The sequence below is a fragment of the Engraulis encrasicolus genome, chromosome 17 (genome assembly GCF_034702125.1).
Source record: "Engraulis encrasicolus isolate BLACKSEA-1 chromosome 17, IST_EnEncr_1.0, whole genome shotgun sequence".
NCBI classification, from domain to species: domain Eukaryota; kingdom Metazoa; phylum Chordata; class Actinopteri; order Clupeiformes; family Engraulidae; genus Engraulis; species Engraulis encrasicolus.
The window spans coordinates 25,959,813-25,974,236 of record NC_085873.1 but is presented as its reverse complement, the minus strand read 5'-3'; the positions used below and the strand labels follow the sequence as shown (position 1 = coordinate 25,974,236).

The following is a 14,424-nucleotide window of genomic DNA, read 5'->3' as shown; positions in this document are numbered from 1 at the left end:
CAAGTCAACGAACAAAATGGTGATGGACTTTTTTTCTTGTAGTTAGCTAGCTAACCAATAACGTCAAATGAACAATGTAATACAGCAACACAACCAATAACACAGCTTCACATGATGCATGCACAGCAACAAGCCACTACATGGCTGCTACATAGCCGTGTTCAAATTCTTTTCGTTCTTTCGCTATAATTTCATCAAGAAAACCGTAGCTAAAGGAAAATGTCTAGCTAGGCAAGCACGAGAGGTACCCACCACAAGCCAAGGTAAGGTTAGCCTGCCGCCAGCACTAGCTAGCAGGCAGTTCTCCAACCAACAGGGCGAGAGGTACAAAATGTTAGCCTTACAACTTGCAATCCTGTTAGCAGTCCCTCACAACCCAAGTACGTGGGTGGACAAACGGAATGCGTTGACGTATTGACATGCATGCACGCTACCTCAAATGTGCACTGCAGTAATATAAAATTGTTAGCACCTCACGTATACTCAAACACAAGATAACTACAAAATCCAGTTGGCTTGGCTGAGCAGGTAGCTGCTAGCTACCTACTAGCTATTTTAGTTTCTCCCCTAGCACATATGTCGACGGAATTACATCGAGGAGGCACGACGTACAGGAGAATGCAAGCTATTGTACATTCCCTGCATAGTACTCCACAAACAACCAAGCAATGCGATTGTAACCATGCAACTTAAATAGGTTTAAGAGCAAAATATTTACTCACCTTAGGAATTACATATGAAATATAGCTAGCTATCCGGCTAGCTAAAGTGCTTCAGTGCGAAATTTTAGCTTTTGAGGCATTCGAGGCTATGTGAAATACAATACTTATCCGAAGGGCAAGTAACTATGCAGCTAACAAAGAAAACACCCAACTTTAAATGCTGATCTGTAACCTAAATATGTAATAGATTATGTAAACCGAATAAGCAGAATGTTCGTTTTTAAAGCGCAGAAAAGTCAGTTGCTTGACGGTCGGCCATTTTCCTGCTCGCTGAAGAGTCTGACCAGCCAGTAGCTCAGTAACTCTGACGGAAGAGGGTAGGGAGATTTTTGACCTTCAGTATTAAAAGTATAGTGACTACGAATTTGCCAGTCCCTGGTATTTGTTTTTGAAACATGGCTTGGCAATAAAGACTATTTTGTTTTTGTTCTTTTCGCAGCAATTAACATTACAAAATCTGCCACTCGTGGATAACGTTGCCAAAGGCAATCTAAACAATGACGTCATATTTTAAATATGAATGGGGAGAGAGCTGGCTATGTGAATGGACATAAAATCCATATCAGACAGCAGCATGTGTTGGCGTGGTTTGCAACCGCGTTGTCATCCATAAAACTTATTTATGCATGCCTAAACAGAGATTGTATCCCCTGCAGATGACAGCATGGTAGCAACCAAGCATGCACGTGCACACTATGCTCACATCTATATTCGACAACCTTTCAACCAAGGGACTGCACCCACAATGTCCCGAAAGTCAACTTTCTCCATTATTGAGAAAACATGGTGTGTGGTGACTCCAGAGAAGGCCAAGCAACACGGCACAGACAGGCCAGAGTGTGGCGCTAAACCGTTTGGAGGAGTAAAGTTTTCCATAAGTCGAGCTGTAGTGTATCCTCCAGTCTGTTGGCGTGGTAGCCTACCCGTTCAAAGCAATCGCCTGGTCTTGTGTGAGTAGGCAATGTGGCTTCAAATAGTGAGTTTTCATCAGTTTTCTTTGGAACGTATTGATACATAAGATATGTTGACATCTATCTACCTGATTGTATTGAGGCTACTTAGCTTGTTGAGAAGGGAATGGGATAGCCACAACTACGCCGATGTAAAACCATTTACCTGAACCTGACTCTTGCCATGATGTAAATCAGGTTAGAAAACCATTCCCATCACAACTGAAATGTTCTTGCAGATGCAATACTTCTTACAACTGCAGTGTCCTTTTTCATGCAGTAACAGAAATGGCAACAAAAAAGAGAAGCGAGAGGAAGAGAAAAGCTGATCCTGACACCGAGCCAGGTGATGAAGTCGGTGGAGGTGAGAAGCACCGACCAGTCAATGAAAAGACTCATGGAAAGGGAAAGGACAAGTACATTGGAGCACACGTGTCCATAGCAGGTATTTCCCCTCCAACAGCCAACTTCAAACAAATGCCAGTTATCTGACCCATAAAATCGTACAGCTGATGGCCATGCTTTCAACCAGGTAGCCTAGTGATGGAGTGGAGGACAACCAGGCTGCAGCAGCCACACTGCTGTGCTGTCAAATACAAAATAATAGGCCTACACGTGGCTCTGTGACACCTGACCTGTGTACTTCTTGCAGGCTTTTTCACTTATTGACATCTCCACCTGGCTCTGACTAAATATGCCTACTGTAGCTGTGACGATTGTCAATTGCAATCAGATGTGTTGGTCCAAAAGGAAGGAAAGGGCAGAGACACTGATATTTGGGGAAAACATACAAAACAACTTTTGATATAATGTGGATTGTCTTCCCAAAGCTGGGTACCTTGGCCTTTTTGCCCAACTTTATTTGACAGTGGCAAAATGGTACTTTGTGACAAACAGACTGTGCCTTTCTGTGGCCTGTCCTTTATGATCTGGAGGTGGTGACTGATTGGCAATTGGAAATCATGTGTTTTGATTCATAGTGTGAAATATAGTATGCTGTAGGTGCTTTCTGCCCCATTTCTAAAATGGCTAATGAAACGGTGTGCATTACAGGAGGAATATGGAAAGCCGTGGAGTCCAGTGTGGAAATGAAGGGTCGGAGTTTCGCCCTGTTCCTGGGCTCTCAGCGTTCCTGGCAGAGGCCTGCCCTAGACGGCGCTGCCGCAGTCAAATTTCAGGAGGCCTGCAAGTCCCACGGCTTCAATCCCAACCACATCCTCCCACACGGGTCCTATTTGATGAACTGCGGCTCGCCCAAGCAAGGTGCCAGGCCATGCATGCACAACACATGTTGAATTTGTTTTTTGTTTCCCCATCTCTCATATCACGATACAGTCATTGCCAATCTCAAATCTTGGTCTGGCTCTATTGCTCTTGCATGCTCACACGTACGCACGGCACGCGCGCACACACGCATACACACGCACACGCATACATACGTACACACCTGATATGTTTTTTGTTTGCTCTACTTGGCTGTTTTACTGAAAATGTGTATGCGTCGTACAGTATACACATAAATGAACAGAGTAGCACCTCAGCCGAGTCAGATTTTATGTTTACCCAGGCCAGTATCTGTTGACATGAATATCAAGTACAGGTTCACTGGTTCAAAAATGCAAACTGAACATGAGTAAGCAATGGATTGGTACTGTGTGTGCCAGCTTCACATTCGGTGGGAGTCACGGCCTGTTTTGTGAAAATATGATGATAGTCATTTATCATTTATTAGTGTGCTATATTTTTTACTGTAATGTACAATTATCTGTATAAGGTCTGTGTGTAAGTTTTGTATTTGTGGATTTATACATTAGGCACCCTAATTTCCTTGAGGATTAAAAGTACTCTACTCTACTCTACTCTATTTTAGCCCTAACTTTTTTTTAAATTGTACTAGAACTTGTAGAATAAGGTAATAACTTAAATGATCCCCAGAGCGCATAATGCGATGCTGAGTTTTGTATCGCTTTGGAGAACGACATCTGCGCATTATTATCACCATAATGTGGATGCACATTTATAACAAGTATATTAACTATTCCTTACATTTCCTCTTTCCTGCCCTGTCTCTAACTGTGAAAGTGAAAGTCCATCTGGGAAACTCCCACTCCCGTTGGCATTGTGACAAAGCACTCCAGTGCACACTGCTCACAGGGTCATTTCACATGAAATCAGACACTTTGGGACTCGACCGACCCGGATTTCAATCATACTTGGTGTGCCTTTTTTGTAGCAAGGTAGCACCCCAGAACTGCATTGGTTTGAATCTGACACTAATATTAAGGGAGAAACAGACTAGGAAAGGTTCACATGTGAGGGTAGGACACTATACATTCAGCCTTGAATATATGAGTCAGTGTTAGTCACAAAAAGATGCCTGTGGTGTTGTTTGAAAGCTCTTTTCTGGCTCTACATATTACACAATCAGCTTGGAATACAACAACTCTCAGAATATGAATTATGATAAATTGAAAAATTAAAAATTGAATATCTAAAAAAGCTATATTTTAAAATGGCCAGTTCCTTGTCCAAATGTAGCCGGCAATGTCATGAGCAACACCTCAAATGCTGGTGTTTAGTTCGTTATTCATTTCAGAGAGAATTTGACTCAGAAATATGGCATCATACAGACCACTTACTAATAATATGGTAATACCATAGTAGCATCACATGACAAAACAAAAATGGTCAGTGTCCATGGTCCCAGGTTTCAGAAACTAAGGCAGATGTCCATTTATACACACCAAATGATGATATGTGTGTAAAGGATCTCCTTGAGGCCTTTTAGATTAATGTCGTTTATTCACTGGCAGCTCGTCAAAACACACTCACAGTACAGTAAGTAACTAATAACGGAATGAAGTCCAATGTCATGCGCATCACAGGTTAACGTCCCTGAGTGATTACTGTACATCTTATACTAGAAGCGCAGGCGCATCTATTACCGTACATGACATCTCCCCCTTCAAAATGGATAATTACCCTTAAACAAACAACCCGTTGCTTACTTGTAGTAAGAACACTTGCATTAACATTTACTGTAATCATTTCAGCTGTTAACATTAAAATCAATATTAAGTCATTTCTATAACCTCTGTTATACTCAATATAAACTCATTTCTGTAACTTCTGTTATAAAATCATCTCGGCAGGAACATGGATCAGCATTCACAACAATAATGCATTTCAATACAATTTTCACATTGTTTTCATTTTCACATTTCAGTCTCTTGTTTCTCCTCTTCTCACTTTCCCCCCTTTTTTTTGTGGATAATACCCCCCCAAAGGCCATAGGTTGTCTACAGGTCAAGCCTGTTGACCGGTTTGCACACCCGTCCAGATCTAGTCACAGATTGACCGGGCATGTGGCTTGCGGGTGGAGCCACACTCTGACTGGCGGGGACTGTCTCTGTCACGTCAGAGTGTGTAGCTGTCCCAGTGTTCTCGCTGGGTGGCTGGGGAACCGGCTGAGGTTGTAGGTGGCGGCGGTTCCGCCGAAGCTCAGCTCCCTGCTGCGTCCTGATGACGAAGGACCTCGGAGTGCTGCTTTCTCCCGAGACCACCGCTGGCTGTGACCACGATTTCTCGTGATCCAACTTGGACCTCACCACGTCCCCTGGCTGCAGGACAGGTAAGGGTCGGGCCCCGTGGCGGCGGTTGTAGTAGTAGGCCTGCTTGGCCTTCTCTCTGTCGTCCTTCTCCTGCACTGCTGCTCTGCTCGGCCACTGTGGTTGGAGATTCTTTTCCAGCATGGGGAGCGTTGTTTTGATCTTTCTCCCCATTAACAGCTCCGCAGGGCTGTAGCCGGTCGAGGAGCACGGAGTGGACCTGTAGATCATCAGCGCCAGCACTGGATCTGCTTGCCTGAGGATCTTCTTGGCTGTCTGCACGGCCCGTTCTGCATGGCCATTGCCCTGCGGGTGATGAGGGCTGGACGTGCAGTGTCTGAAATCAAACTGCTTCGCAAAGTCTTTAAACTCAGCACTACAAAACTGCGGCCCGTTATCACTCACTACTTCGTCTGCGATGCCAAACCTAGCAAAGACGGCCTTGAGCTTAAGTATGACATGTGCACTGGTAGTGGATGGCATGTGCAGTATCTCTATGAATCTAGAGTAATAGTCTGAGATGACTAGGAAGTGCTGGTGGTTGTACTCACATAGATCCATTCCGATTCTCTTCCACGGACGATCTGGAAGTGGTGTAGAGATGAGTGGCTCTCTCTGCTGTGTACGCTTCTCTCCTAGGCACGCCTGGCAGGAGGACACCAGGTTGCTGAGCTCTGTAGCGAGGCCGGGCCACCACACAGATGAGGAGGCTCTCTCCCTACACCTGATCAGTCCTTGGTGCCCGTCGTGGATCCTATGGATGATCTCGGTCCTCATCCGCTGCGGGATCACGATTCTGCTTCCCCTGAGGACCAGGCCATTGTACTCGGACAGTTCAGCTTTTACTTGTGTGTAGTGTCTTATACTCACAGGCACCTTGCGGCTGTGTTCCGGCCATCCTGCCCGTATGACCTTGATGAGTGACTGCAGTTCGGCATCCTCTGCAGTCGCCTTCCGGATCTCGTCCATCTTGCTCGGGCTAGCAGGGATTTCCCCCACTACACTGGCAACATAGCAAGCCACCTCACTCTCAGTGTCCGGCTCAGCACACTTGGACAGCGGGCTGCGTGAGAGAGTGTCAGCAACGACCAGGGTTTTCCCCGGAGCATACTCTGCCACGGGGCTGAATCTCATGAGCCTCATGAGAAGACGCTGGCACCGCACAGGCACGTTGTCCAGGCTGCGGCTGTTGATGAGCGGCACAAGCGGCTTGTGGTCAGTGACCAGTTTGAATGTGTCCATGCCAGTGAGGTACCTGTCAAACTTCTCACACGCCCACACGCCAGCCAGACACTCCTTTTCAATCTGGGCGTAGCGTGTCTCCGCGTCGGTGAGCCGTCTGGAACAGTTAGGCCTTGAGCCAGGACCCAAAAATTGACCTCTCGCAATCGAACAGGTGGGCAAGTTCTAATCTGTTTTTTTGACTTCTTGGACATCTCAAGTAAACATTTTGGCATGATAACCATTGCAAACAGGTAGCTTTTTGGTAGTTATCATGTGTTGAAATGGTGCACCAGTAAAATGGAAATGTGAAAATCGGTATTGTGGTTCTTTACTATTATGTAGTTTGTTGACCACACAGGGTGCTTGAATTACCTCAGGGATGCTTTCCCTTCTATTAAGACCCTACAGGGGTTGTTAGACCACACTAATAGGCCTAATAGAATCACCTCAGCAATGTGTGAATGACAAAATGTGATAAAAAGGATAACATATGAAATCCGATTTTTTTATTTATTTATTTATTTTACTTTTACCCCCAACAGCAAAACAACACCAAAAAACGATAAAAAAAAATGAACAAACACATACTAACATGTGATAACCATATACTGTACATTAATATGGCATGATAACCATTGCAAAGAGGTAGTTAGTGAAAGATCATGCGTTGAAATGGTGGACCAGTAAAACGGAAATGTGAAAACTCTATTGTTGTTCTTTGTTATTATGCAGTTTGTTGACCACACAGGGTGCTTACATTTCCTCAGAGATGCTTTCCCTTCAATCAAGACCCCAAAAAGGTTGTTAGACCATACCAATAGACCTAATAGAATCACCTAAGCTATATGTGAATGAGAAAATGTGATAAAAATAACATATGAAATCGTTTTTTTTTTTTTTATTAAACTTGTCCTGCAATAGCAAGAATAACATGAACAAACACCATGAACAAATACACATTAAGCATATTAAAATAAGCTAAAGAGCATTATTTCAGTCCTCAAGATCTGACTCAGTCCAGTAAGTATCTGTAAATATGTCACCATGATGATCCTCTTCATGCTGATATACGCATGTCTTGAGTTTTTAGAGGGTTGTGCATTTTGAGCTACTTCTCAGACATTGGCAATCCTGCAGTTTACATTGATGGCTGCACTTGCAAGACATCAGTTGTAGCACTGCCTCAGGGGCTGCAGATTGCCTGTATAGTGAGCTGGTCATTTTCATAGTTGGCCCAGCCATGGTCAAGTGTTCTTGGGATTTGTGGATGCTGCTGAAGACTTGCTCTCAAGATGCCAGCCTGATAGTTGGCAAACATAGCATGCATGAGGAGGCAGTCCTCACATGGTGGAAGTTGGCTTGATTCACACTCTCCATGCTGAGTGCAGAAAAGCTGGTAGCGGGTTGTATGTATGTTCTACGTATTTGTCGATGCTATGTAGAGTTGGCACCTAAATGCTTCATGAATACATCCATGGACAGCTCCAAGTCCTGTCCCAGTTTATGAAAAACTATTTGAAAGAGCTCTGATCTCATCGTGAGCTTTAAGGCTCTGAGCTTTCCACGGCCTGCACTGTCCTTTTGTGTTTTTATGATTATTTTTTATATTTACTTTACATTATTTTTCTATTGTAGACCTAGCCTCTTCCCCCTTACATTAGAAAATTCGCACTGGGTACAAGTAGTTCAAGAAAACTGTCATGTGGTGTACCCTGGCTGTCATGTGGTGCACCTCGACCGGGTGGCTTTAAGGTTGTAACGCAGTCCCTCTGTTATAACCTTATTGTCACCAAATGGTAATGGCCAAGTCTTAATCGGTTACCTAAGACTTCCTGCATTGTTAGCAATGTTGTTATAATGTAGTTGAGCGTTTTCAGCCAAGAGTGAATTGGCCTGTTGCCAGGCTCATTTGCAGTAGGAGGCCATCAGAGGTAGAAAGAATACTAAAGAATGTAATTAAGTAAAAACAGTGAAATACCATTACTTGGTTCAAATTCTACTCAAAGTAGAAGTAAAATTACCTCTTTAAAAGTGTACTTGAGTAAAAGCTTTAAAAAATACTTTAAAAATGTAATTTGAGTAGAAGTTAGTTACTTTCAGTTTGTCTTTCTATCGCTTTCCTTAAATAGCACCCTTCGTGACCTCTGTCCATCTCTACACATGCCATCTTCCAAAAACCTGGCTTCGATCGTGACAACAAAATTCTGTGTGCCCTGTTGTGGCAAAGTTGCAGGCTGAGGGTCAGCTCATTGATACAACAGCCCATTACTCTGAATTTAGGGGTCTGGATTTCATTGTGTTTGGGTCTGGGACCTTCAATTTCAAAGGCGGGGAAGTCTACCAAAGGAAATAGTCTGGTGGATTTCATTTAATTCCCAGTTGTGAGATAATGAGATTCATGAATACGTTTTTTTAATAAATAATAAGTCTTGTATATCTTCTAAAAACAGTTTTAAGGCTGTGTTGCTACTCCCTCAGATCTAGTCCCTGGTGTGTGCTCTACTATTCTCAGCCAGTTGCTTGCAACTCTATTGTGTACCGTCTATGGGCTGTCGGACTAATGGTATTGGGCCGGCGGGCCCTAGTCATCCAATAGATTAGTCCAAAATAGATCATTTATGGTAAATGGTAATAACACACAATTTCCCTTCATGTCTGACAGATGTTCCCCTTTATTTCAATTTTGCCTTCCTCAGTACTCAAGATAGATATAAGTAAAATACTTGGGCCAAATTGTAATTTGAGTAAAAATAAAATCACCCATTTTAATAACTACTTTGGAAATTACAAGTTACTCATCAAAGTACTCAATTACAGTAATTTCAGCAAATGCAATTACTGTAGGTTAAAGAACTTAAGTATGAGGCGGCCCCTTGTCAGTATATCAGGATACACATCACCACTAAAAGTGTATATAGGCCTTTTTCCTCACACATGTGTTATGTTCAAGCATGCATGTACAAGAAAAGGTATGGTATACACTTGAATTGATGTCTATCCCTGCTATTGTCTAAAGGGTGCCTCATACTTAAGTACTACTTATTACTACTTTTTGGGAAACTCAGACGATATTACAAGAGTTACCAGCAGGGACAGCCATATGAAGGTAGATATTTGAGCAGAAGGAGACAATGCAAGCAGAATCATAGTCAACTCCATCTGTCAGGCACAGACACACAGCCACTGCCACACCAACACACATGCACATTATGTGTTTTCTCTGGGTTTCTGGTAATGTGTGGAATGATCAAAATTTGAGAATAGCATAACATATGAATCTAGAAACCACCACTTATTTTCACATAGTAAATGTACTTTAATTACCAGACACTGAAGCAGTAACTGTAAGGGAATGCAACTCTTCAATTTTTTGATTTGTTAATAATGTAATCGTGAAACATGTAATCTGTTATGCCCCATTACTGGCCTGCTCTCTGGACTCTTCAGTATGTTGCTTGGAAGGTGGGGTGATCCCAGTGCAGAGCGGGTCAGTCTGTTTATTTGGGACTTTACTTCTACTGTTGGATTTCCAAACCCAAGTGATTGTATCATAGGCATGCGCAGATCTAGGAACGGACTTGGTGGTGCTAAAGCACCTGCCACTTCGCAGTGTTGGACGAAAAAAAGGCCCTTTTTGAAAGTTCTTGTTATTTTGTCACAATGTGTTCCATATTGGCATGATCATCTACGGTAGAAATTCTTGAGATCAAAAGCATGTGACAATTCCCACTGATATCATATAGTTTATAATACAAGGGTGGGGAATCTAACTTATGTCTCAAGGGCCGTTTACGGCCCCTGATGTAATTTTAATCTTATGCAGTTTCACATGGAATTTGACATGCTTTGTAAAGAACTCTTAGAAATTGAATTTGCAATACAATTAAGTTATGTTTTCAGGGGACTTAGAGGAGGTGGGGTCTGTTGTGAAGGTGCCCACCTTCAATATAGACCTAAACTGCAGGGGGAAATCCTGATTTGTGTTCATAGTGCAGCCTTTTATAAAATTTGAAGTGGCCCACGAATGAAAACGGCTCCCCCACTCCTGTTCTAACCTAGCAAGGAAACTGGAAGTTCCACATGCCCCCGCCCCCACCTTGAGCACCTGACCCCAAAAAATGTCTGTGCATGGCACCGGATTGTATAGTGTAGTACACTCTCAACAACAGCATGGTACAAAAAGTGACTTTATCCTCTCCAAACACCCTTAGTCGATGTAAAAAGTGTAGTCTCTGCTTTATCCAATAGGTCTTTGTCTACATATCAAATTCGAGTGTGTATGTAAATTAGTTCACATTTAAGTACATTACACTTTGTTTGGATAATGAAAGATAACTTTTAAAAATGAGGGTTTATTTCTCAAGAGTGAAAAAAAAACTTCTATGCATCACCACACAATTTTCCCAGTACATTACAATACAGGTGGGTTTTGTATTACAAGTTTCCTTAAATGAAAAGTCAGTGAAAATGAGGGCCTGAACTAAATTAAGTGGGAAATATGTGTAACATGCCATTTGAACTATCTAAGAATTTTGTATAACAACTTTTCCTATAAATATATTTACCTCACAGTCATTTTTATGTTCAATTTATCAAGATATTAGCTAATTAGCCTAGGCGTTTTTAGTGTAAAATGGTTCAAAGAAGAAATGCATGATAAATATGATAAAGCTACTGTTCTGCAAAGGTTATCATACCAATTCATAAACTGGACATATATAGCAATAATAAAATACCAACAAGACTTTGCCCACCCTTTCGATTGCGATCGGTGGTCTGGCTCATGGACTAAGTAGGCGACAGGTTTCCACTGCTGCCCATGGAGCTGGAGGAGGACTCCTCCCAGTCCATAGCTGCTGGCGTCAGCTGACACGGCCGTGGGCTTGCTGACGTCGTAGTAGGCGAGGACAGGCGCCGTTGTCAGTAGTTGTTTTGTGTGTGTGAAGGCTTTTTGTTGTGCGTGACCCCATGTCCATGCATTTTTACCTTTCAGGAGCTCGTACAGTGGCTGCGCCACTGTGGACAGGTTGGGGATGTACCTGCCAAGGTAATTCACCATGCCGAGGACCCTCTTCAGCTCCGGCACGTTCGTCGGTGGTGGCAGCTGCTCTATGGCCTCGACTTTGCCCGGGTCAGGCCGAATTCCCTCTCCGTCGATGAGATGCCCCAGGAAGCGCAGCTGGTGCTGTCTGAAGGAGCACTTGTCGCGGTTCAGCTTCAGCCCGGCCGCCTCGATGCGCTGCATGACCTTCTCCAGACGCTGGTCATGTTCTCTCACCGTCGCCCCGTAGACGAGCACGTCGTCCATGAAGATCTCCACTCCTTCCAACCCCTCCATCGTCACCTTCCTCTGAAAGATCTCGGGAGCGCTGGTTATCCCGAACGGCAGCCTCTTGAATTGGAACCTGCCGAACGGGGTGATGAAGGTTGTGAGCTTATAGCTGTCAGGGTGCAGTGGGATTTGGAAGAACCCACTGGCTGCGTCGAGCGTCGAGAAGACAGTGGCACCGCTCAGCTTTGCTACGATCTCATCTGTGGTAGGCATGATGTACTGCTCTCTCTTAACAGCTTCATTCAGTCTTTTAAGGTCAACACAGATGCGTGCTTTACCTGAGCTCTTCAGGACCGGCACCATGGGCGCACACCAGTCGGTAGGCTGCGTCACCCTCTCAATGATGCCGTTCCCCTCCATCCGCTCCAGTTCCTCTTTAACCTTCTGCAGCATGGGTATTGGCACACGCCTGGCAGTGTGAGTGGCGTACGGCTGAGCATTTTCTTTTAGCTGTATTCTTACAGGGTCAGTCTTTAAAGTCCCATGCTCACCGAATGCCTGCAGGTGTCCGGCGCTGCTGCACGCCGCTTCCTCCACTCTCCTCACCAGGTTCATCTTCACAGACAGGGGCCTGCTGAGGAGGTTGCTGACTGTGCGGCCTCGGACAACGTAGGCTGTGAGTGGGTGTCTTCTACCTTTGTAAGCCACAGTGCTTTTGATCTGTCCAATGCACTGCAACTCACCTCCTGGGCTATCCAAGTGGATGTCTGCCGGCCCAAGTGGTGTTTTTGGTCTGAGTGAGTGGTAGGTTTCCTCGCAGATGACGTTCACGTCGGCCCCCGTGTCGATCTTGAACTCAACTGGAGTGGAGCCTACCCGCAGCTTGACGATCCACTGCTCCGGTGACCCCTCGGCTGCTCTGCTCACTGCCCCCAGGTAGTATGTCGGTTGGTGGTGCCGCGACTGCTGCTGTTGCTGCTCCGCGACCTCGCTCACCACCCTCCTGCTCTTGCACACCCGGCTCCAATGCCCCACTTTGTTGCACGAGTTGCATGTGGAATCTCGCGCAGGGCAGTTCTCCTCCCTGCTATGGCGCATTTTCCCGCACTTTCCACACTTGCCACCTCCATTGTTTCCCCCTTTTTGCTTTCTTTCGCCGAATTTCAGGTTCTTTCTGAATTTGTTGGTTACTTCGTGCACTAGCCCGGCTTCTGCCCCTTGCATGCTAACATGAGAGGTGACCTCCTCCGACTGCCTAACGGTTTCGATCGCCACGGCTAGGTTCAGGTTTTGCATTAACTGTAGCTGCTTCGACACCTCTTTGTCCAGTATCCCAACGACAATTCGGTCGCGAATGTTCTCTTCCCTATTCGCGCCAAAATCACAATGTTCTGCTAGCTCGTACAAAGCCCTTATAAAAGTCTCTGCTTTTTCCCCGGCTCTTTGAACGCGTTGATGGAAACATGCCCGCTCATGTATTACATTTCTGCGCGGCACAAAGTAGTCATCAAACTTGCCTAGCACACAGTCAAAGTCATTTTCATCTTCCCCCTCCCCAACAAACGTGAAGGACCGAAACACATTCTCAGCCTGGCTGCCCATAGCATAATGGATGTTCTTGACATTATCCTTGACAAATTCAAACAGTTGGTATGGCGTTACAATTTGATTGGCATTTTTTGCCACATCACATGGCAAAGGTCCATGTGATGGCGTTGGAGGGACAGTTAAACGGGTTGCTGCACGAGCAAGTCTGCAACGTCCTATTGACAATCAAATTGTAACGCCATACCAACTGTTTGAATTTGTCAAGGATAATGTCAAGAACATCCATTGCCACTTTGCCACAACAGAGATTTACCATCATGAAGCTGAGAACCTGTTGAAAAGGTTTGAATCTGCAAGAACTATTCCAGGTTCCAGGTACTCAAAAACTACACAGCTTCTGCCCATTGTCAATGGACACAGTGGAAGTTAGGCCATTTTCAGCATTCAGAGAAGGCAGAGTTGAAAGAGTGAGCTCAGTAAAGGAATGTGTTACATTTTCAAGCATCAAAGGGTATATTGTAGCTGTATATGATGACAACTGGTGTCTAGCATGTGTTGAGGAATGTATGCCGAGCACTGGAGAGGTGAAACTGAACTTCCTGCATCCTCATGGACCATCTCCATCCTTCACTTTTCCCTTCAGACCAGATAGACTTGTCATGGATCATCAGGATGTGCTTCTGGTTGTGGAACCTGTAACTGCAACGGGACATACTTATACATTATCTACAAAAGACACAGCTGCTGCTTCAAATGCACTGGTAGAGTACAAAATGAGAGTGTAGCCATTGATTATCTCTTTTAAAGTACGGTAAAGGGAGGATGGCACAGGTACACAGAGAAGGAATGTTCAAACATTCACATATCATCATTTGGTGTGTATAAATGGACATCTGCCTTAGTTTCTGAAACCTGGGACCATGGACACTGACCATTTTTGTTTTGTCATGTGATGCTATTATGGTATTACCATATTATTAGTAAGTGGTCTGTATGATGCCATATTTCTGAGTCAAATTCTCTCTGAAATGAATAACGAACCAAACACCAGCATTTGAGGTGTTGCTCATGACATTGCCGGCTACATTTGGACAAGGAAC

At 44.4% G+C, this 14,424-nt stretch overlaps 2 protein-coding genes across 4 annotated transcripts in view; one reads left to right on the top strand and one right to left on the bottom strand.

Annotated features, from left to right (window-relative positions):
- tnrc6ba (trinucleotide repeat containing adaptor 6Ba) overlaps positions 1–1,015 on the bottom strand; it is a 40,349-nt gene extending 39,334 nt beyond the window's left edge. The window contains exon 1 of the mRNA XM_063220895.1: positions 723–1,015. The gene's annotated coding sequence lies outside the window, so the exon portion shown is untranslated. The remainder of the gene's footprint in view (positions 1–722) is intronic.
- si:ch211-141o9.10 (probable endonuclease 4) lies at positions 89–3,475 on the top strand. 3 transcript variants are annotated; one of them, XM_063222082.1, is made up of 3 exons: positions 89–263; positions 1,953–2,117; positions 2,726–3,475. In XM_063222082.1, exons 1-3 carry the CDS (start codon positions 119–121, stop codon positions 2,965–2,967), a joined length of 552 nt encoding a protein of 183 aa, XP_063078152.1. In that variant the 5' UTR covers positions 89–118; the 3' UTR covers positions 2,968–3,475. The 3 variants fall into 3 exon arrangements, with proteins under 3 accessions (XP_063078152.1, XP_063078154.1, XP_063078153.1); XM_063222084.1 differs by lacking the exon at positions 89–263 and adding an exon at positions 1,473–1,672; XM_063222083.1 differs by lacking the exon at positions 89–263 and adding an exon at positions 1,477–1,698.
- The last annotated feature ends 10,949 nt before the right edge of the window (positions 3,476–14,424 follow it).

Coding starts and splice junctions, on each gene's coding strand:
- si:ch211-141o9.10 (XM_063222082.1), top strand. CDS start 119: ATGCACAGCAACAAGCCACTACATGGCTGCTACATAGCCGTGTTCAAA. Junction 264..1,952: donor GGTACCCACCACAAGCCAAG/GTAAGGTTAGCC, acceptor TTTTTCATGCAG/TAACAGAAATGGCAACAAAA. Junction 2,118..2,725: donor AGCACACGTGTCCATAGCAG/GTATTTCCCCTC, acceptor TGTGCATTACAG/GAGGAATATGGAAAGCCGTG.